This window comes from Gymnoscopelus braueri (assembly GCF_963280865.1).
Source record: "Gymnoscopelus braueri genome assembly, chromosome: 3".
In the NCBI taxonomy this organism is placed as follows: domain Eukaryota; kingdom Metazoa; phylum Chordata; class Actinopteri; order Myctophiformes; family Myctophidae; genus Gymnoscopelus; species Gymnoscopelus braueri.
The window spans coordinates 18,243,557-18,264,910 of record NC_137612.1 but is presented as its reverse complement, the minus strand read 5'-3'; the positions used below and the strand labels follow the sequence as shown (position 1 = coordinate 18,264,910).

General features: G+C 40.9%; 1 protein-coding gene across 9 annotated transcripts in view; it reads left to right on the top strand.

Annotated features, from left to right (window-relative positions):
- itpr1b (inositol 1,4,5-trisphosphate receptor, type 1b) overlaps window positions 1–21,354 on the top strand; it is a 117,679-nt gene that overhangs the window by 3,350 nt on the left and 92,975 nt on the right. For 8 of the 9 annotated variants that reach the window (XM_080424461.1, XM_080424465.1, XM_080424462.1 and 5 more), the window contains exons 3-8: window positions 3,720–3,790; window positions 15,690–15,805; window positions 16,377–16,463; window positions 18,620–18,778; window positions 20,104–20,202; window positions 20,997–21,080. In XM_080424461.1, coding sequence (XP_080280587.1) covers window positions 3,720–3,790; window positions 15,690–15,805; window positions 16,377–16,463; window positions 18,620–18,778; window positions 20,104–20,202; window positions 20,997–21,080 — 616 coding nt within the window. Of the gene's footprint in view, window positions 1–3,719; window positions 3,791–15,689; window positions 15,806–16,376; window positions 16,464–18,619; window positions 18,783–20,103; window positions 20,203–20,996; window positions 21,081–21,354 lie in introns of those variants that run through there. The other variant, XM_080424468.1, reaches the window with a different exon arrangement.

Below are 21,354 nucleotides of genomic sequence, written 5' to 3'. Positions count from 1 at the left end.
TACTAGATGCCATGCACCCATCCCCCCCAAACTAGGGTTGCACAAGTCATTGAAAAATAAGTCATGATTTATGTTTCACAGCTATGAAATCATGAAACATGGCACTTGATTTAAACCTGATCTGGCAGCTGATGCATCTTGCCCTCCTCACTAGTACAAAAGGGTAAATAACTAGAACATTTATATATACAACCCATTTCCATATCCATCAGGTTAACAGAGGCACAATAAAATTACAGAGAGCATTACATACAATGTGACCATTGATACAGTATGATACAGATAAGCATAATGAGCAACAAAGACATCACAAACATAAGAAATAATCAGGATTATTATCATTTTAGCCCTAATCATGCAGCCCTACCCAAACCCCAACCCCATTCAGACAAAAACCTCAGTCTTTCCTAAACTCGTGCTGTGCATCACCAGCCATGACAACAAAATCTGTGCACAACTTTAAGTGCTCATTTGTCAAACTGCACATCCGGTCATGTTATGCCTTCTAATCATCACTAGGACCCCCCCCCCCCTTCCCTGCCTGACTCTTAACCCATTTAGACCAGGAAAGCATCTGACTGTGTCATTTTTTGATTTCTTTGGCTATTCAAAAATAGCAGATATACAAGCTCATAGCGAGGCACTGAGTGCCACACTATGAACTTGTAGATCTGCTATTATTATTTTTTATCGTTTTGCAAATCTTTTAATATATATATATTTTCAAGCGAACATTTGTACTCAAATCTTTTCTTCTGGGGATCCCTGGAACACATTATCTTAGCTCCCATCACCCGCGTTAAGGTCGCAGGTTGATTTATCTGACATGTAGAAGAGGAGAGAACAAAATATTTTACAAATGTTTAAAAAATATATATTCAAAGATTTGCACACATTTTCATCTAGGCTACAAGCTCATAGCGCCAAAGAAATAAAAAAATGACAGAGATGCGTTCCCGAATTAAATGGGTTAAGACATAACTGGCTATAAATAGCGTAATGGTATAAAGGTGTTGTCATCTGTGAATATGACCCCATGAGACGGCTGTATAATTACCCACCTGGACCACAGCTGATTCAGAGAGGACAGTCAGGGTCTTGACATTGATGGTGTACTCTATATGTATGTATGAGAGCAAAGGCAAGCTGCTACCTGCTTCATGTGATGCTTTGCCCTTCTACACAGTAAAATCCTCAGTGTTAGTAAGGGCCCATTTGTACCCGTAAGGGTCCATTTGGTACCATTTGTACACTTTTAGAGTTCCATTAACACTATTATTATATATATTTTTGTGTTCTAGACTTTGAATGCTCTCTCCTCTTCTACATGTCAGATAAATCAACCTGTGACCTTAACGCGGGTGATGGGAGCTAAGATAATGTGTTCTCAGAGTACAAGCTGTCCTCCTGGAGTTCTTTACAATGGCTTTTAGACTACAGTGCACACGGCATAAGCTATAAAAAGAAAAGGCTGATCAGACTGAATGTAGAACCCTGCCGAGGTGTTGTATTTGACTCGGCATTGGCTACTTACTGTCTATTTCATCTCCACTAGAATAAGGACGGCAAGTTTAAGCAACTTTGGGTACCTTGAAAAAAGCGCTGTATTAATGTCATGTATTAAGGTAGTCGGTGTTTAATAAAATCACTTTGTCAGTTTGAGAAATGGATCTACTCGATGAAAATAGTCTGTGTCAAATCCTCACCCAAGGCTTGTTGACAATGAATTGTCATACAAATAATTGTGATTAACATGTGCTTTTGTCATTGAATATTAGAACCTATAAATACAAATTACATTTCTGTTTGCCTTTTAGGCTTTGTAAACAAAAACTACACAGAGCAGATATGACAAATAACTTAGTTAAATATTAATTGAAATGACAGACAATGAACGGCACCAATAATCAACAAATCAAACCATGGAGGGTTGCACTCAGAAATAAAAGTCCACATTTGTTATTCCATACAGTATGCCTCAAATTGACAAGATGACAAACGTTTCGGCTATCCAGCCTTCATCTGTGTGAATATAAACAGTTGCTCCCCTTTTAAGGAGAGGACGTCACGACACAATACCTAGTGATCAATCCTTAATGATGGTGATGACACCTTGCACGTGAAAGATGTCTAGGGTGATATGGCTTAATAAGTACCAATAATCAAAATAAAGAATGTACTATGGCCAAAACAGGGCGGTTGGCGTAACCGTCTGGGCACCTAGGCTGGTAATCCAGCCTGACAGCATGTCGCGGGTTCGACCTTTGCTGCGTGTCAGCCCCCCCGTTTCCTGTCAGTCTACTTTCCTATCAAATAAAGGCAGAAAAAGCCCAAAGAAATATATTTTTAGGGAAAAAAAAGAAATTATACTTTCAAACATTTTCAAAAATAGTGAAATAGCCATCTATAAGCTCACAACGTATTGCATCGTGACGCGCTGTGAGCTTGTAATTACGATCAGGCGATTATGTAATAATTATGACAGCCTTAATCCTCACATATATTTGGTAAAAAATCCATGATTCTTTTATAAACTATTTTCTATTGAAACGGTGGCAGGCCGTCCTTCCCGCGAAAATGACGTCATCCAGCCGGGAAACGGAAACGGAAATGCACCGGTTTCCTGTTTGGCCAGGAACTACCGCACCGGTTTCCTGTTTGGCCAGGAACTACCGCGCTAATAACAAAAAGGAATCTCACGCTGTTTTTAAGACATTATAGGATTTGAAGATGGAAAAACAACAGCAAAGGAAAACACAGCTCACGGTAACTAATGCTCCACTGGCTAAGAGAAACCATCCACAGATAGTATAAAACAATTAAAAGAACGCTTTTTGAAACACTTCTGCCTTCCGGTGAAAACAAATGGAATTCTGGGTAATGTAAGCCTACGCTAAATACATGCAGTGACGGTAGTGACCAGCAGAGGTTGCTAAAAATCGTTATTTGTGGACCTGCCTTGTATTGCTTTAAACATTTCAAGAGTTTTCCCCATTTTCCACTTTCCCTCACGCACGCCCAGTAGTACCTCCACGTACCTCTAGGGGTACATGTACCCCCATATAGAAACACAGGTGTAGTAGATTCACTGACTTGCTATGATGTGCCTCAAAAGCAGTGAGATCAAGAGCCTGCAATAGTAGCACGCTCAAAACTTTTGAGTCAAAAAACTAACAAAAACAAAAGACAGTAGGCACAGTTGGAATTACTGATGAGATGTGTACTGGTGTGATGTGCACTGGCCACTGTCAGGGCTGTCACGATTATGAAATTTCACTTCACGATTAATTGTCACACAAATAATTGCGATTTACGATTTAATTGTGTTTTTGTCGTTGAAAACCGGAACATAATGAATAAAAAAAACTATTTCTGTTTGGCTTTTAGGCTTTGAAGTTGCACAGGGCAGATGTGACAAATAACCTAAATACAAAGAAATGACTGACATATTTAATAACTTTAAACTTTTATGAAAACATTAATAGTAGTGGAAATAGCGGATCTACAAGCTCACAACAAGCTTGCGAGCTTGTAGATCGGCTATTTCCACTATTTCTGAAAATGATGAAAATATATTTTTCAACACACAAGACCATTATGCAACAATAATTGCGAATATCTCAAATAATTGCGATTATGTAATAATTGTGACAGGCCTATTTCACTGAGTACTGGTGTCATGGATGATTGGCTGACAACTCTAATGTCTCTGTTCCTAGGCTTGTGGATGACCGATGTGTTGTGCAGCCAGACACAGGCGATCTCAACAATCCACCCAAGAAATTCAGAGGTAAGATCACATCCTGTGTTATTCCAGAAAATTGGTGCAAAAAAGAATGGATCCACCTTTTGCAACAATGAATAATTACAAACTTCTGCCATCAGTGCATGGATTCCCTTGACCTCCTTTTGAAAAAAACGATAACACACTATCAGATAGAACAGTACAAGGTTTTCAAAGCTGTTGTATCAAGGTTTTCAAAGTGTGTGTGTGTGTGTGTGTGTGTGTGTGTGTGTGTGTGTGTGTGTGTGTGTGTGTGTGTGTGTGTGTGTGTGTGTGTGTGTGTGTGTGTGTGTGTGTGTGTGTGTGTGTGTGTGTGTGTGTGTGTGTGTGTGTGTGTGTGTGTGTGTGTGTGGTTGGTTTAGCAAGATAACTTCAGAATGGTTTGTGTCTGTCTTGGTGGCTTCGGCTTCACCCGATGTACAGAGTTTTGGAGAATTGTATTGAACTGGGAATGAGCAGTAGGCTGTCCCAAAGATATCATTAACTATTGGGTTTCAAAGGTCAAGGTCACTCACAATCAAAAGACATGCTGTAGAACAAGAGATGGTGTTGGCAGGGTTTGCGGCATGTGTTAAATTATGACTCAGGTCAGTGCCTCTGACTTAAAGTCATTGAAGCAGCTGACCATAACCTTGCTGACTACAGAGAGGATGTTTGAAGCACTTTACTAAGTGCAGTGCCTGGATGTTCTAGAAGAGATGCTGACAAGTTGACAACAATGGGCTCAGGGGGACAGGTTCTGGCCTCATGAGGTTTGATTGGAAAGGGGTTGGAGGGGTGATGGAGTGATACTGTTGTGGTTGAGCGGGTAGTGAAGGGATTGCCAGAAGAGTTTATAGATTAAGGCAGTAGAGGACAGAAGAGATGAATGACCCTGGCTGTTCAAAACAACAATAAAGGCGTTGAGGTCACTGGCAAATAAGGGCAGTCAATTAAGCAGCATTCTAAAGATCATTCCGACCATGTTAATTCACATAATGTTTGTAATGCCAATTGCCTAGTAGGGTCCATCCCGACCAATGTTTTGTTATTTGGAGAAGGGTCCATGTGCATTAATTCAAGAAGAAACAAGATTCTGTCTCTTGATGTTAATCAAATTCCAAGATGAGAAAACGTTGCATATGATCTAGGGCAGGGGTCTTCAATGTTTTTCAGTCCAAGGACCCCTTAGCTGAGAGAGAGGACCCCCCACTACATTGTTTACAAGTGTGTAGCTTCATTGACTATCATCAGTGTTGTGTAAATTCATGTTTTTTGTTCATTTCAGACATTTAACCACTTAAACCCTCAATACTTAGTACTTGATTTGCTCCTGTTCCCCCCCTACACCAAACCTCTTTGCCTTCAAGCTCTGTGAGCCTGTAGATCGGCTATTTTCGGCTAATGTTTCGGCTCAGAATAGGGATGCTATAGGGATCAAGTGTTTAATGTAGAAAAAACATTCTATCACACAAAGATTTGGTGGCCCCCCTGCAGTATCTCTGAGGACCCCCTAGGGGTCCCGAACACCCTGTTGAAGACCCTTGATCTAGGGAGCTATGACTCTACTGCAGGTCTTTATTTATTATCTCAGCCAGGCCGGAACGGCCCTGTCCGTACTGATGGTCCATTGTGGAACCTTGGGCCGTCAACCTTTACTTTATAGAGTGCAGTCAGAAGACAGGCCTTAATAGCCACAGCGTTGATATACGGAATGTAATAGATAAGAACTTCAGAATTCTCCAGGCGCTCAACCGAACGCTTGTTTACATGCAGACTTTGATGTGGAGCGAATTGCCTTCGTGATATATCAGGTCGTATTGTTTTAATCTCATTAATTTGCTGTTCTTTTATTCACATAGTATAGAGGGAATCTCCCTTGTTTGTCAATAAAGATGCCTTGCGCATGTAAACGGTCATTTCTGTGTATGTCGTCTATAAACTGGACTTTAGGGTTTTATTGAACCAAGAGTGACAGGTCTGCCACGGCACATCAGTACGTGTGTCTGTGTGTCTGTGTGCAGCTAATCTCAGGCACTGCTGGACCGATCAGCGTGAAAACTTTGCACACACGCTCCCAGTAGGCGAAGGAAGAACCTCCAGCTCACATTTTTTCAAATCGGCCTCATGGTGGCGCTATCACATGCTGCTTCACATTTTTGCCCATAATTTGGCCTTGACTATACATTTCCCAGGGTGGTCATGAAGCCATATGCCCTGGATGCCACAACAGCGGTTTGATTCCGGAACCTTTTTCACCCCCCATGAGTTTACAGGTCTGAAGATTAGCCATACTGATTTTGGTGACCCATTGGCCTTTCCTCTGGTGCCACCCTTTCCAGTTGGGTGTAAGGAACATCCCGGCCTCTAAAGCCTCGGTATAGCCTCCAAGCTGCTGACCTGCATTCATGGCATCATTTTCAAGCTTCAAACCAGCATCTTTGCTAAAGCTATGTCATAATGACCTTTTCCACTGGGAGAATCATTGTTAATCAATTTTGTGAGGTGTATGGGTTTTATTTAGTTGGAAGTGCAAGTACAAAGCTCAAGGTAATATACTGTAATGCGGCAGTATGTCAGATGTATTTTGTGGAACAGTGATACTATATTTAACTGCAACTTCTCCAGAGGGGGAAAAGTAGGTTTGCGCCATTAACCCATTTTGTGCCTCTCTTTCAGTCTCGTCTTGGCATAGTTTAGGTTTCTCCCATTTTCAATTATTATTGTTTTTAAATAGCACTATTTATAGCCTGACTAGTGGTGTGGCTCTAAAGCCTGATTTATACAGTTCTTAGTTGTGCGCTGGTGTTGCACGACAATAGCAGAGCTCAAGCTAACAACATGTCGCAGCGTGGCATGTTGTTGTAGTTTGCAGATCAACTTTTTTGATGCGCAACACAATGTGCAACCATGCAGGCTTTAGGAAGCCAATGTCAGTTGGCCCGTCCATTTTTTTAAATCCCAGGCTAAATTTCCCACTTGCCACAAGATATCTAAAACTCTACTGGTCAGATTGCCATGAAACTTGATGAGTACATTCATGCTCCCCGGAAGATGAACCCAAACTATTTGAGTGTCTCCATGTGACCCCATGATATTTTGACAAAATATCAACTTTATCAAAATTGTATCTCATAACATATTTGTACGGATTTTGGTGACTCCATGGCTTTGCCCATTTTCCAGTTAGGTGTAAGGAACAGTGCGGACTCTAGAGGCTGATAGCGGGGCTTTTAGAGTCTTTAGTCTTGTTTTATTCAATAATGTTTCACACTGTTCAATGTTATGGTCATATTTTGGCAAGAGTGAGTAGAAACATTTCCGAGTGGCTGTTTTGAGTGAATGAACTTTCTGCTATACTTTAAGAAAGTCCTTTCTAAATAAAGAGCTGGCAGACTTCCAGTCCAGGTCTTGATAAATTCATTTTAAGGCAAAATGAGTTTCAATGTCAATTCCATTTACTTGAAACAGGTTCTGGAAATTAAATTGACCCTTTTTACCATGGGATTGTAGCTCTTTATTTAGCACATTCCTGTCATTCCTGTCATACTTGTGCAGCTACCAGTCAGGCAAATGCCTACACTGCCACAAAGCCACCACAGAGAGACTCAGAAAGAGTCCCCTCAAAGCTATCAGATCTCTGAACAAGGACCCAACTGTTTTTAACCTTTTGAGATAGCCGTTCACCAACACAGCAAACAACTGCACATTTTTGCACATTTTTGCAACATTTTATGTTTTTTTTGTATTGTATCTAGCTCAGTATTGCTATATACAGTAGTTCATCACAAAATATTTACTGCTATTTTAACTATTCTTTGGTCATCCAAGTTCTGCTGCATGAATTTATTTACTGTATAGTCTTGACTTGTATCAAGGTATTAAGGTATAATACCCAGGGTAATTAGAAATCCTTAAGATGTGCTTCTCACTACCATCAAAAATATTATTGATGGATAAAAATATAAAATGAAATTTGGAGGTAGAAAATAAATAATTGGCTTGTTATTTGTTCTATACCATATGCAAATCAATTAACCCATTAATACCCAATGCATTTCCAAGAAAAATGAAAACAGTGAAAAAGAAGTGTAACTTGACTGAAGTGAAAACATTTGAGGAGGTGCTGTACAAAACGATAAACAATATTATTTGGCAGCTTTATAGTGGCATACCAAACAAAAATAAAAAGGGAGTGGGTGTAATTGGCTTGTCCCGTAAATACATTTATACTACATTGGAGGGAAAAATAAACATGGTTGGAAGGGACTTCAAAAGAATGGCAAAAAACTGAATGGTGCCCACTAGGCTTGTGTCACAGCCACTGGGGGAGGAGAGGAGACTGTAGTGCTCTCTCTACTGGACCAGTGCATGAATGCCAGTATCCTGCAAGCAGCTGTCAGTGGCTTTGTCACCAACATCCACCCACAGTGACGGCAACGCCCAGATGTTTTTCTGAGAAATGTATCAGCCCTTAAATTCATTCATAATGATTTATTAGGGGTAAAGTGCATTGAACCGAGGATGCATTTCTATTTCATGCAAATATAATGGGCAATAATGGGGCCAATTCTTATCTGATGTTGAGCATAATACACACATTTTTAACAGAGGAACGTTGATATTGCAATCATGACATGTTATTGGATTCCTTGTGATACTGTAGCTAAGAAATATTCCTTGAAAACCTGCGCACACCACCTGCAGAGTCTGTGGAGAGATATGCACCTTTTTATGTCACGTATCCTTTAATGATGATCTTTGCATAGATTTATGTTCAGCATAATCTTTATGTCATGTCCCGTCATACTTATGGCCCCAGGTATTCAAATGCTATGAATTCTGGGACAGGTCAGCTGGCTGACGAGAGATTAGTGAGAACAAAACACCTACTATTCTTCAACTTTGTGGACCTCACAAAATTGCATATCACTTCTTCTACAGTATCTGTATGAGTAGTGACTTTCTTCTTCTTGAAACAAAAGGTAGAGCAGCTGTTCATGTTTTATAATGTTTCAGACTGAAGAATGAACGTGTGTGTGGGTGAGTGGGTGTGGGTGAATGACAGAAATAGAATACTTGGGTAAAATCAGGGTAGCAGTCCACAGGAATAGAGTCCATGTCGGAATTGCAAGAAGTGAGAGCACAGAATGTTTGATTAATGTAAATCTATACCTGTCCAGCTGATTGAGGTACGTGTACGTGATACAGGTTTCCACAAGGTACTGAACTGTGTGTCCATTGTGCTGAAGCAGAATGTAATTAACTTCAGATTAACAATAAACTGTAGGCCAGAAATAAATCAATGTATCAATTAAATTAAGTAAAGGGCATTGCTCTCACTTGCTGGCCCAAACAGTATATATCAGTCCCCTGGAAACAGAATGTTAGAGAAATGGATATGGGCATAGTGCACATCATTTCCATTGAATGATGCAAAGAGAGGATATTATCTTGTCAGAGTCTAACTGAGCTGTGCAAATCATATGCAAAACCTTTGTGTAGCATCAATGTAGTTGGCAGCAGAAAGACAATGACTCAAGTAAAAGTCACGTGAGGCAATCAGACATCTTTTAGATAATTCAGTAACTCAAGTCAAGTTTATTTACATAACACATTGCATGATATATATATTATCAGAAAGATTCTTGGAATAAATTCCTTATCAAAAAATGTTTTCACAAATGTGTTTGTAATGGAGTCTAGTAACACATCTCAAAAAGGTTGAAATTCAAGTTCCCTAGGCCTAGGGGAATCTATGACAGCTGCTGAAAGTTGGGATACCCGCAAGCCGCAACGGTAAAAACAAATCAACAAATTTGAATTCTGCCCTAAGTAGCATCATGTGAGGGTTTTGCACCAAAACCACTCCTTGGTGGGAAAACGGCCATACACACTTTTCCCACTTGTCACAATTTTTTGTGTGTAAAATAAATATCACTGGGTGGGTGCATGTACATTTGAAAAGTAGCTTCATTACTTCATTTCAATTACTTATAACTGCTCCACAATGCCAAATTCTTTGGAGAATTGGAGGAGTGTAGGAGGGCTAGGGTGCACCTCGGGCGGGCAGAGTATGGTATGATGAAATAATGTAAAGTATACATGATTAGAGCCTGCTAAATTTACCCTTTAACCTTTTTTTCAACCCTAGTTTTTTCCCCACAAATAAATCACCCTGTCATTCATATTAATTCTCCGATCCCAAAATACGGAACAAAGTGTGTCCCATATCAGTTCAATATGGGACACGTCTTTTAGTTTCCAAATACCGGATGATTCCGTATTTTACGGGATGGTTGGCAACCCTGGTCAGACATATTCCCAGCCGGGATCCCCACTATAGTGACTTAACAATAGTGATCGACCGATTATAGTTTTTCAGTGGCCGATGCCAATATTTAAAGAATATAGAAGGCCGATTAACCTATTGTAATTTTTTTGCATCTATTAAAATACAACATAACACATTGTGACACAGTAACAATAACCAGAAACAACAAGCAGAACTGCCGTGGATGGTAGCTTTCTCCCACAAACTAACAAATCCACAAGTTATGAACCTCTGTTTAGATACCAGTGCACATGCTTATGGACATAGAAAGCTGAGATCAGCTGATTATTTAAAAAAAAGCCAAATATCGGAGCCAATTAATCGGCTGTTCCCTTCTGCCCATTTGCTGTTAAAAAGCTCACACCGTGTGATGTGACGAGTTGTAGTTAAGGGGCATGAAACCCTAGACTGATTTTGTAGTTTGCTTTCCTGTCTACAGGTTAAAACTGCAGAAGGGTAAAACACGGGAGGTTAGTAAGCAAAGCAGCTGCAGCTAATAGAATTATAGTGGGTTGATTTAGTTGTGCCCAGAGCTATGGGTGTGCATTGGCCGCTGCTGTTCAACGGAGGGATGTGTCAACTCGGCCGCCATATTAGTCAGGGCAAGCTGCAACTCCCAATTAATGTATATCTATTGAAACAGGAGGTCTCTCCACAATTAAAATCATCATAGCCCATTGAATGTTTTATTTTTGGCTTTTTACCCTTTAGTCGTTATCCTCCCACAAAATCCACAAAACAACAGGGGAAATTGACGCAGCCTCAGAATGTATTGGCTACTCCACTTCAGATGTGTGTACTATGTGTGACCGTCTGTACCCTTTTGCAGCTTGCTATGTTTTTACACTTCTGTAGTTTTTAACTTGAACTGGAAAACAAACTACTAAATCAGCCTCAGGTTTCAGGGCCCTTATACATTGGAATGGATCTCAGGACCTCTGTAGTTTTATCATAAAAGCATGTTGTTTAGTTTTGCTGTGCCTTATGCATTAATATACAGTATACACACTGCAATAAAATTTAAAGGGAAATTTGTATTACTAGAGTGTGGCAGGGAAACTGATAAATAAGAGGTAAACCACTTAAGAACAGAGCTTGATATGTCTACAAAACCTTTAAGGCGGTCAGTGAAGCAATAAGATCAAGGAGGATTAAAATGCAGCATTTCCCTTTATCAGCTGCAAAAAGATCATTTGTGACTTTCCGTAGACATTTCTGTGCTGTGGCATGGCGAAAACCTGACTGGAATTTTTCAAATAAGTTGTTGGAGTGGTCATTAAGCTGTTTATACACAACTTTTACCAAAACCTTCGATTAAAAAAAGTGAGTTTGGAGATAGATGCAAAGAATAATAATACTAATAATATTAAAGCTATGTTTGCTAAAGATGCTTACAAAAATGTACTAATTTAGACCCCAAACATAAACATAAGTTGTCCTATTGACCATAGCTTGGGGAACTTAGATCTAAGGCTCAACCCTTTGTAGTGGGACTGTCTGGTACAGTAGGGAATGAATTGCAAAGACACATTGAAAGGCATTGGTTATTACACCTGATAACAGAAACAACCGCTTGACCTTCTGGTCACAGGATGGTCTCTTCTTGCCTGGTTTTGATCTTGGTATATACTGTATGTAGCTGTGACCAGAAGGAGAAAGGGTTGCTGAGACACACTGCTGCCCCTCCAGCTTGTGTTTGCTAGTCAGGTATATGGATGGTTTTGGCTTTAGCCTTTAGCTTTGCTTTCACAGTGAATCCCACGTCTACTTCAGGTGCCTGAAGCCAGAACAACAGTTCTAAGATATTCAGCTTCAGCTCCATCGGCAGAGAGAAAGTGTACCAAGAAGACTAAAGTCCTAAGATCCCTGTTGAGTATTAATAGCCCACTTAAGCTATTTAAAAGTGTTTCCAGGGAGCCTTAGCTCTATGTTCTAATCCTTGCTCCTTCCTCTCTGATCTCTGAGAGGCTAGCACCATAAGATGGTAATTGCAATGACGGTGTGTGTGGAGGTGTGTGTGTTAAGTGTATGCGTATTTATATACTCCCTCCATCTAAATATACTGTGTGTGTGTGTGTGTGTGTGTGTGTGTGTGTGTGTGTGTGTGTGTGTGTGTGTGTGTGTGTGTGTGTGTGTGTGTGTGTGTGTGTGTGTGTGTGTGTGTGTGTGTGTGTGTGTGTGTGTGTGTGTGTGTGTGTGTGTGTGTGTGTACGTGTGAGACACACAATTTCACACAATGTTTTATCACCTGTAAACCTGTGATGTGACAATAAAGAGGATTCTTGGAAAATACTGAGTGTGTTATCATTACTTAATCAGATGATGGACGGTACAATTATAGAGAAAGTGACTGCTCTGCCTCAGATCAAGCCTGTGTGTGTGTGTGTGTGTGTGTGCAAACATACACATGTGCGATGTGGGTTTAGTGCTGTACAAGTAATTAGTGTGGGAAAAGGAGCTACCGCTATTTAAAGTATTTGACCTGTTGACATTAAAACCCTGATAATCACTACAGTGAACCAAATTCTGGTGCACATGGGATCGAACCGAGTCCGAGACCCCCATTTTTTTGGCAGACCAGAGTTTGTTTGTTTGGTCCGCAACTCCGCATCAGAGTTTTTATGAGTGTTCACCGTTCACACCAGCGCAAACGAATACGCTCCAGGGTTCATTTTAATCGAACTAAAGCAGGGGTTCTCAAACTTTGTTATACCACAACCCCATATTATGAGTTTTTTTTTTTTGTGTGTGATGTCTTGTGCTGCTGTTTCTCGGTCGGTGTTGGAGGTGAAGCTGTCAACTGTGTGTGAGTGTGTGTGTGTGTGTGTGTGTGTGTGTGTGTGTGTGTGTGCATTTTTTTGACTTAACATTACCTGCAAAGCACTGGATGATCATACGATAGTAGGAGGCTTATTCTCACCCTATCATCCTTATTCTGGGTATAATAGGCGAACATTCAGCGAACATATCTGATCTACAAGCTCGAACTTGTAGATTGTCTGTCTATTTATTTTCAGGCCGAAAGGCTTTTTTCCCCCTAGTATGTACAATATGTATGCCACTCTGTCTGCAAATGTGTCCTCCAGAGGCTGCTGAAAATGCACAAACAAACGTGGTCTGAACTGAAACACACAGACAGCTCAAATGAAAGGCGATCAACCATACCAGTGGTTCTCAACCTGTGGGCAGAGGCTCACTGGTGGGCTTTGATGATATTGCAAGTGGCCAAAACAATGTTTTGGCGGGCGATAGGCTGCCTGCACTATGCAATCCTAGGTTGCCTTCTTTGCTTTGCTTTATTGGATTTGCCCTAATGTTACATTGAATACCTGAAGATTATCTCATACATTAAAGGACGACTTCACCGATTTTCAACCTATCTTCATATAATAGGTCCTCACTAATACTCATGATAAAATGGTACCATTTTTTTCTACTTGGTCTGTGTCTCATAGGAGGGCTGTGGACAGTCCAGAAAGCCGTCTACCAGTGACATCATCGTTGGGCATGATTTTTTTTTCCAACAAGATTTCAATTTTTTTTTTTTTTTTTTTATTAACACGAGAACGATGGCTTCTTTTATTGCATTGCAACTTTCCAGGAATAGAAAGCCAGCAGTTTCTATTAGCTTGGATTCCCCATTGATGATGTCACTGGTAGACAGGACTCTGAACTGTCCACAGCCCTCCTCTGAGACACAATCCGAGTAGATTTTTTTTGACCATTTTATCATGAGCATTAGTGAGGACCAATTATATGAATGTAGTTTGAAAATCGGTGAAGTCGTCCTTTAATTGTAAGTAGACCTATTATTACATACAAGTTTATCATCATCAACAAATCACTTCATCTCTCTTCTGTTCTGTGCTCCATTGGATCATTAACCTTTCATCCTCTCCACTCAACTCGACTCGCTCCAGTTTTCTAATACACAGACGCATTTCTGCTCTCCCACTGACCTATTTTCTCCATTGATCCCTGGCCTCCTCTCCTCCTTTCCTCCTCTCTTACTCCAGTTCCACCTTCCATCCCTCTCTCCCCCAAGCACCTCCTGACAGCTAAGCCCTAGACGCCATGCAGTTGGCCCTGTTATCGCCAGAACACGCCACAGCTGCTATTTATTACTCCTGTCGTAGCCTACCAGGTCCCCCATAGGTAGCAGATAGCCACATTCACAGGAAGACATGGGTATGGTCAAGATGTACAGTGTTCCCCATCCAGATTAAACACAGTGGGAACGGATTATAATCAGAATAATACTTGGTAGTTAGATGTTAAACATTGGTCGGTTACATAACCTTCGAAACGAGAAACTTTTATAAATGTATTGTTGGTGTTAATCAGACATGGGCTTAAACTGAATGATGTCATTCTCTCTGTGTCTCTTTCTCCCTCCCTCCCTCTCTCTGTGATGACTCAGAGAGAGAGGGCGCTATGTCAGTAACCACATAGCGCCTACTGTTGTAGGCGCTATGTGGAAGAGACAGAGAGATCTTTATAAACTTCACCAATGAGACCAACACTACTTCACCACAACAATGTTGTGTTGAGTATAACTAAGCGAGTAACTCGCTGAAATATATCTTTTTTTACATGCAAGGATTATGACGTTCGATATGTTTGATGTTTCAGTGCGGAGCCAGCTTGTGCCAGAAGGACAGGAGCACTGCAATTGGCTAGTAGTAGTAGATCCCATATGACAGTGTTGCAATGCTGAATTGAAACGTGGTTGCACTCTATTTTAATGACGTGACGCGCACGTCGCGTAACACCTACACTACAGGTTACACAATGGACAATTGATATGCATCTAGGCTCATTCCAATGTTAATCCACCTGGTGTGAGTCGGGAGCCTTTGTAAACTTTGTTGAGGTGTGAATTTAAAGTCGTTTTAAATCTCTGCGTGTGCCTGCACGTGCTCCTGGTCAAATAGGTTCCTGCACGGCGTGCAAGGCCGTCCCATGAGCAGTGCAACCCTGCAGACGGACAGCGTGCACCCGATTGGCTAGTTCCACTCTATATAGCCGTGCCGCCATGTATCCCATAGCCTGGTTTGTCTGAGATAATGAATTCACAAAAAATAGCTTTGACAGCTGTCAGGAGTGAGGGAAAATTATGTATATGGGCTAGAGATATTAAAATACACCTGCTGGTGTATTTTAATTTCTCTAGCCCAAATATAATAAAGGCCTTTTACTTATAAAATCCACATTGAGTGCCTCGACCTGGATTTATTTTCCTTTCTCCTGAATATTATTCCCTTCCATGAGCACCGGTGGTTTGAGGAATACCAGTAGCTCTACTTCTTTGTATAACATAGTTGTCATTGACTGGTTTGAAAAGAAGAAATTCTAGTTTGGAATTCCTTTGCCTGCTGGCAGCGTGCGTCACCAAACAGACAGGTTTGAAAACATAACGTCCAGTCTGGCAGAGGTAAACAGATCCAATGCCATGTGGGTATTACCAATTCTAATCATTCCTGTCTCATTCCTGTCATTCCTCAGTTAATTTTGCAATTTCAAATATTTGGTCTTTGCAGCTCACCTTTCTGGCTCCTTTTTTTTCTTTTCCCCCCCATTTCCCCCTTCCAGACTGCCTTTTCAAGTTGTGTCCCATGAACAGATACTCTGCACAGAAACAGTTCTGGAAAGCAGCCAAGCCAGGAGGAAACAATACCACAGACGCAGTGCTCCTCAACAAACTCCATGTGAGTGTGTGTTATACAGTATAACACAAAGGTAGAGAAATTATTGTATAACTTATGCTATAGTTTCTCTACCTTTCCATTTTTATAATGCACTACTGGTAAACAGAATATCTATCAGTATAATTGACTGTATAGGAGATCTGTTTACATATAAGCTCTCGAACCTGAGGGCCAAATTAATATATATTTTTTTATCTATTTGCACCATGGTTTACGTAATGCTGGCATCTTTACCATGGTTGGGGACACTCTACATAGAACGCTATTGAAATCTTTGACCAGGGCAGGACAAAAGCGGGGAACTCTGCTAGTTAGCATAGCATTTAATCCGTTTGCCAGTGGCAAATGCGAGTAAATCACCAGGCCCAACAACTCCCGATGATCTGATTGCCCTCGAGCAACGATGGCTGCTACATCATGTTGGTAGCATGGTTTGTAGTGCAAGAAAATCTGAGAAAAGTTACTTTCTTGCTGCTGGGGTGGGATTGGGGTCCCGGAATTCAACTTCAAATGCTGCTGGTTTGAGTATTATGGGTCACTGTATTCTAATGTCTCCATCTCCTGTTCTCAGCATGCTGCCGATTTGGAGAAGAAGCAGAATGACTCTGAGAACCGTAAGCTGCTGGGATCAGTCATCCAGTATGGAAATGTCATTCAGGTACGACAAGGAATAGCCTACATGATAAGGTACTGTAACTAGGTCAGCAGAGTTGAGGTCATACTGTACGTGGTTCAATAGAATCTGTCACATGACCATGCTTGATGACTTTTTGCATGAATCTCTTCTATCAGTGGGAGACTTGAAACAGGGCCGGTGCTAGGCAATTTGGCGCCCTAGGCAAAAAAAATCCCCACCGCGCCACCGTTTTCTGCCACAGCGCCACCTAGAGCCTCCTAGTGGCGCCCTAGGCAACTGCCTACTCTGCCTAATGGGCGGGCCGGCCCTGACTTGAAATAGTTAAATGCAGTCACTTACAAGGTGAGCCTTATCATTCTCCACTCATTTGACCAGGAATGGTTTGCACACAGACATGTGATTAACTGGCCACTATGGAGTATATCCTTACCAAGAATGGTCATACAGGCCTGCTGTAAAGTGTTAATGTTGGAGCAATCACATACTGTAGACTAGAGGATAATAGAGAGTATTATATATATTATTATATTATTATATAGTACCAGTCACAAGTTTGTACACATGGATTCACAAGAGCTTTTCCTGATCATTTGTAAAATAATAGAACTGTATATGACATCATAACTATGAATTGGCACGTATGGAATGATTTAGTAACCAAAACGCTCTTCCCAGGATTTACTATATCCTCAATAATACTGTTCCGGGACTCATCCAGGCGAGACGTGAAACCATACATAGAGTGTCTTATTAAGGTTGGGCTATACAGTATTAAGGTTGGGCAATTGTTTCTATTTTCAGATCGTCAATTCTGAAATCTTGTCAATACCCAATCCGATCGCCTGCTTGTGGGTGCTGCCGAAACATCTGTCTATAAATAAAGTCATTGTATTAGAGATATGAGTCGTCATGCGCCATCTCCACAAAGGTCAAACCCAAATCTCAAGGCACGCTTACATATTGGTGTGTTGACATAACTATGTAGAACACTTATAAGCTACAAAGAATGAAGAGCAGACAGTATGAGCTCTACGCAGAGATGGTGACACACGACAAAGCCATCCATATAGATTGTATTGCCTTTTTTATGTCAGTTGTCACAGGCTAGCAGTATATCAGTTGTTTTATCTCATATTTGCAGCTCATATCAGATAATATTAATATTTCTAATTTAAAAAATGTAAATACTTGTAGTTGGTCAAGTTCGAGTAATTGAATAGGTGGCGACATTTCACACATAGAGAACTAATCTGGCTGTTGTGCAAATGAAGAGTTGAGACATCAGCACAGTTTACTACTTGTTTTAAAGGATCCCCATGAGCTGATGCCATGGCAATCATATTACAAAATACATTAAAAAAAAACTACAACAATAAATTGCATTTATTCACATTACAGTTACATCAATTTCAATATAAAAACAGATTAAATTGCATGAATTCACATTACAGTTACAATAGTGTAACAGTGTGGGTGCTCCATAGAAGTGACACATCAGCACACTGTGGGTGCTCCATAGCAGTGACCCATCAGACTGTGGGTGCTCCATAGAAGTGACCCATCAGCACACTGTGGGTGCCCCCTGGGAGAATTTTATTAATGGATGTTTGTGGTTTCACCACCCTGCTGACGCTGCTAAGCTGTCAGCTGACATGGCTACTTCTGCTGTTGTCGGCAAAGGTCTGCTCCAACCATCCATTCTTAGAGCTGGGTCCAAATGAGAGCCAGTGTGAAATGGTTAAAACCCTAATGGTTCTAGTAAACTGCATAGTGTGCATCATCCATTTCACGTTTTTGTTTTATCAATTGTTTTTATGCATTATATCGCAAAAACAATACAATTATGCCAGCATAACATATACATAGATGCATCGTGAATAAAAACTAAACAAAAACAAGATACATATACAACACAGTACTCACACTACATAAAACTAACACAACAAAAGACCACGGAATAAAATAACAAGTACCACAAAAAAATCAGATATATCAGATATATTTTAAACAATTGACATGTTTTATTGTGAGACAGTCTGGGGTCACATGATATATTTCCCCATACTGTAGCTACAAGTCGCAAAATCTGTTAATTGAAGATTTTAGCATTGGAATGTACAATGTGTGCAAAATGTGTGTGCATTATTTAAAAATGTGTTTCTTTTTTTTATCAACAGCTATTGCACTTAAAAAGCAACAAGTACCTGACAGTGAACAAGCGTCTGCCTGCACTGCTGGAGAAGAACGCCATGAGGGTGACTTTGGACTCGGCTGGCAATGAGGGCTCTTGGTTCTACATTCAGCCCTTCTACAAGCTGCGCTCCCTGGGAGACAGTGTGGGTAGATAATCCAAAGTTGGCTATGGGGATAAAGTCAATAGTAGTGAAGAGAAACAACTCTTGAGTCACCTTGACATTTGGAAAGTTTTAAAGTTACCAAGGGCCCCTAGGGCAGGTACCCTCACAAAAACATGCAGTAATCCTGGTCTCTATACTGCCTCCCCCTGGTCAGCCGGGGTGCCTGATGGAGGGGAAAGGAACTGGTTGGAATAACGTGTTCCTTCCACGCGCTACGTCCTACCGGGGAAACTCCCCCCTGTCGGTGATAAGAAGACCTGTTAGCTCTCATGCATTGAAGGAGGCATGAGCCTCAGAGGGAGTGTAGCGCACAGGATCACTTAGACAATTGGCACTGGGTGAAAAAAAGGGGGGTGCAAAATCGTGGGGAAAAAAAAGGTTACCAAGGGCCACCTGCATGATGCAGACCATTCCCTTCAGATAAATGAGGAACTCATAGTTCCTGTAATGTTGGGCGGGAATCGGTGTAATGGAGGCCACAGCTCTAGTATTGTCTAGGTATCTCCAGACGGTCCAAAAGCACCAGTTCTACAGTTGACCAATTTAGACAAGCTACTGCAAGATTTGTATGGCTCAATATGCAAGTTACAGTCAACAGAAAAATTATACCCTGTTGTGTAGTGTGCATTATTGAAGATGAATTTATTAAAATTGTCTAAGACTTAGACCAGCTTAGACTAATCAGTTTGTTCCAATTCTGTTCACATACAGTGTAGGATCTGGTCCAGTATGCCCCCTACTGCCTGTCTGATGGCTAGCATCTATCTAACAGATGCTTTTATGATCTTCACCAAACTGCATGTCCTTGCGAGAGGAAGTTGATGGACATTTCAAACTGATGCTGCTAGTGTCTGTTCTATGGTCGTTTGTCATTTCATGTCCAAGATGTTCTCTTGACCCACATGGGACTAGTGCCAGAGCTTGAGACTGCATTTAAAGTTGTCTATCTTCTTGAAGGACACTTCAGTTCTGGTCTTACAGAAACCGCAGTAATGTATCACTTCCTGTCTGGGTCCTTGTAATGCCAACAGTCCCTATGGATAGATATACAGTATATCACTGTCTTGCAGGAGGTGTGTGTGTGTGTGTGTGTGTGTGTGTGTGTGTGTGTGTGTGTGTGTGTGTGTGTGTGTGTGTGTGTGTGTGTGTGTGTGTGTGTGTGTGTGTGTGTGTGTGTGTGTGTGTGTGTGTGTGTGTGTGTGTGTGTGTGTGTGTGTGTGTGTGTGTGTGTGTGTGTGTGTGTGTGTGTGTGTGCGCACATGTTTCAGTGTAATGTTTGTTTGATTTATGGGCTCATTTTTCAGGTGGTGATTGGGGATAAAGTGGTTCTTAACCCTGTGAATGCTGGACAACCCTTGCACGCCAGCAGTCATCAGCTAGTTGACAACCCAGGCTGCAATGAGGTACTGTGCATTAGGCTTTAATTAGCAGCAGTTGCTTTATCTGGAGTTGTAAACAACTCATGTGACTGGCTGCCTATTGTCACTACTTTAGTTTGAACCTGGTGATGAAAAGTAGGGTTAACTGCATACATTAAAGATTTGTACTCAATGTACTGTAGGAGTAGTCATCTGTACATAATGCAAACCTACAATCTATATCTGTAGCGCAATATCTACTTCTGTTTTTGTTTATTTCTTGATAACATCAAGGACTTTACCAGCAGTTGTTTATACCAGTGAAGTCTGTGGTCTTTTTTTCTTTTCTTTTCTGTCATCATTCTTGTGCCAAACAAATGCACCTTTTGAAACGTTTACAGTATATTTGAAAATGGTGACGCAAGCATAACAACTTTGCTAACGAGGAGGAGGGAGTAAAATACATCTTAAGCTATCAACGTATATCTTATTGCCCACAATGTCCAGTACTGCACACCCATTTGGATTAAAGTGAGAACAATGGCCAAATTTACTTGACTTGCTGACAGATGCATCTACAAAGGAAATGAGAATTATTCAAATTATTCAGCAGTGTAATATTTCTCATGCAGAAAGCTCAAATATTACATTGGCAAAAATCCTTTATAGCTCTGAGACCATAGACAATCCCCTACCTCTTAAGCTCTGCCGATGATCAGACATTATAACTATATTAGGAGGGTAACCTCGTTGGTTTTACTGTTGTAGCTGTTGATCTGGTTCTCTTGTCACATTTTATTGTATACATAAATAATGCTGTCTGCATCTCTGCGTTTCAGGTGAATTCTGTGAATTGCAATACTAGTTGGAAAGTCGTTCTGTTCATGAAATGGAGTGACAACAAGGAGACCATACTAAAGGGGGTTAGTACTGTTTAAGCCAGATTTTTTTCTTTTTTTGGTGCGTAACTCTGCTTGCAACCAAGTATAAATCAGGGTACGTAAGTGTATGAAATCAACCTATCATCACTTATTACATACCCTACTTGATCTACTGTACCGCTTCATCTGCTGACATGCTGTGTGTGTGTGTGTGTGTGTGTGTGTGTGTGTGTGTGTGTGTGTGTGTGTGTGTGTGTGTGTGTGTGTGTGTGTGTGTGTGTGTGTGTGTGTGTGTGTGTGTGTGTGTGTGTGTGTG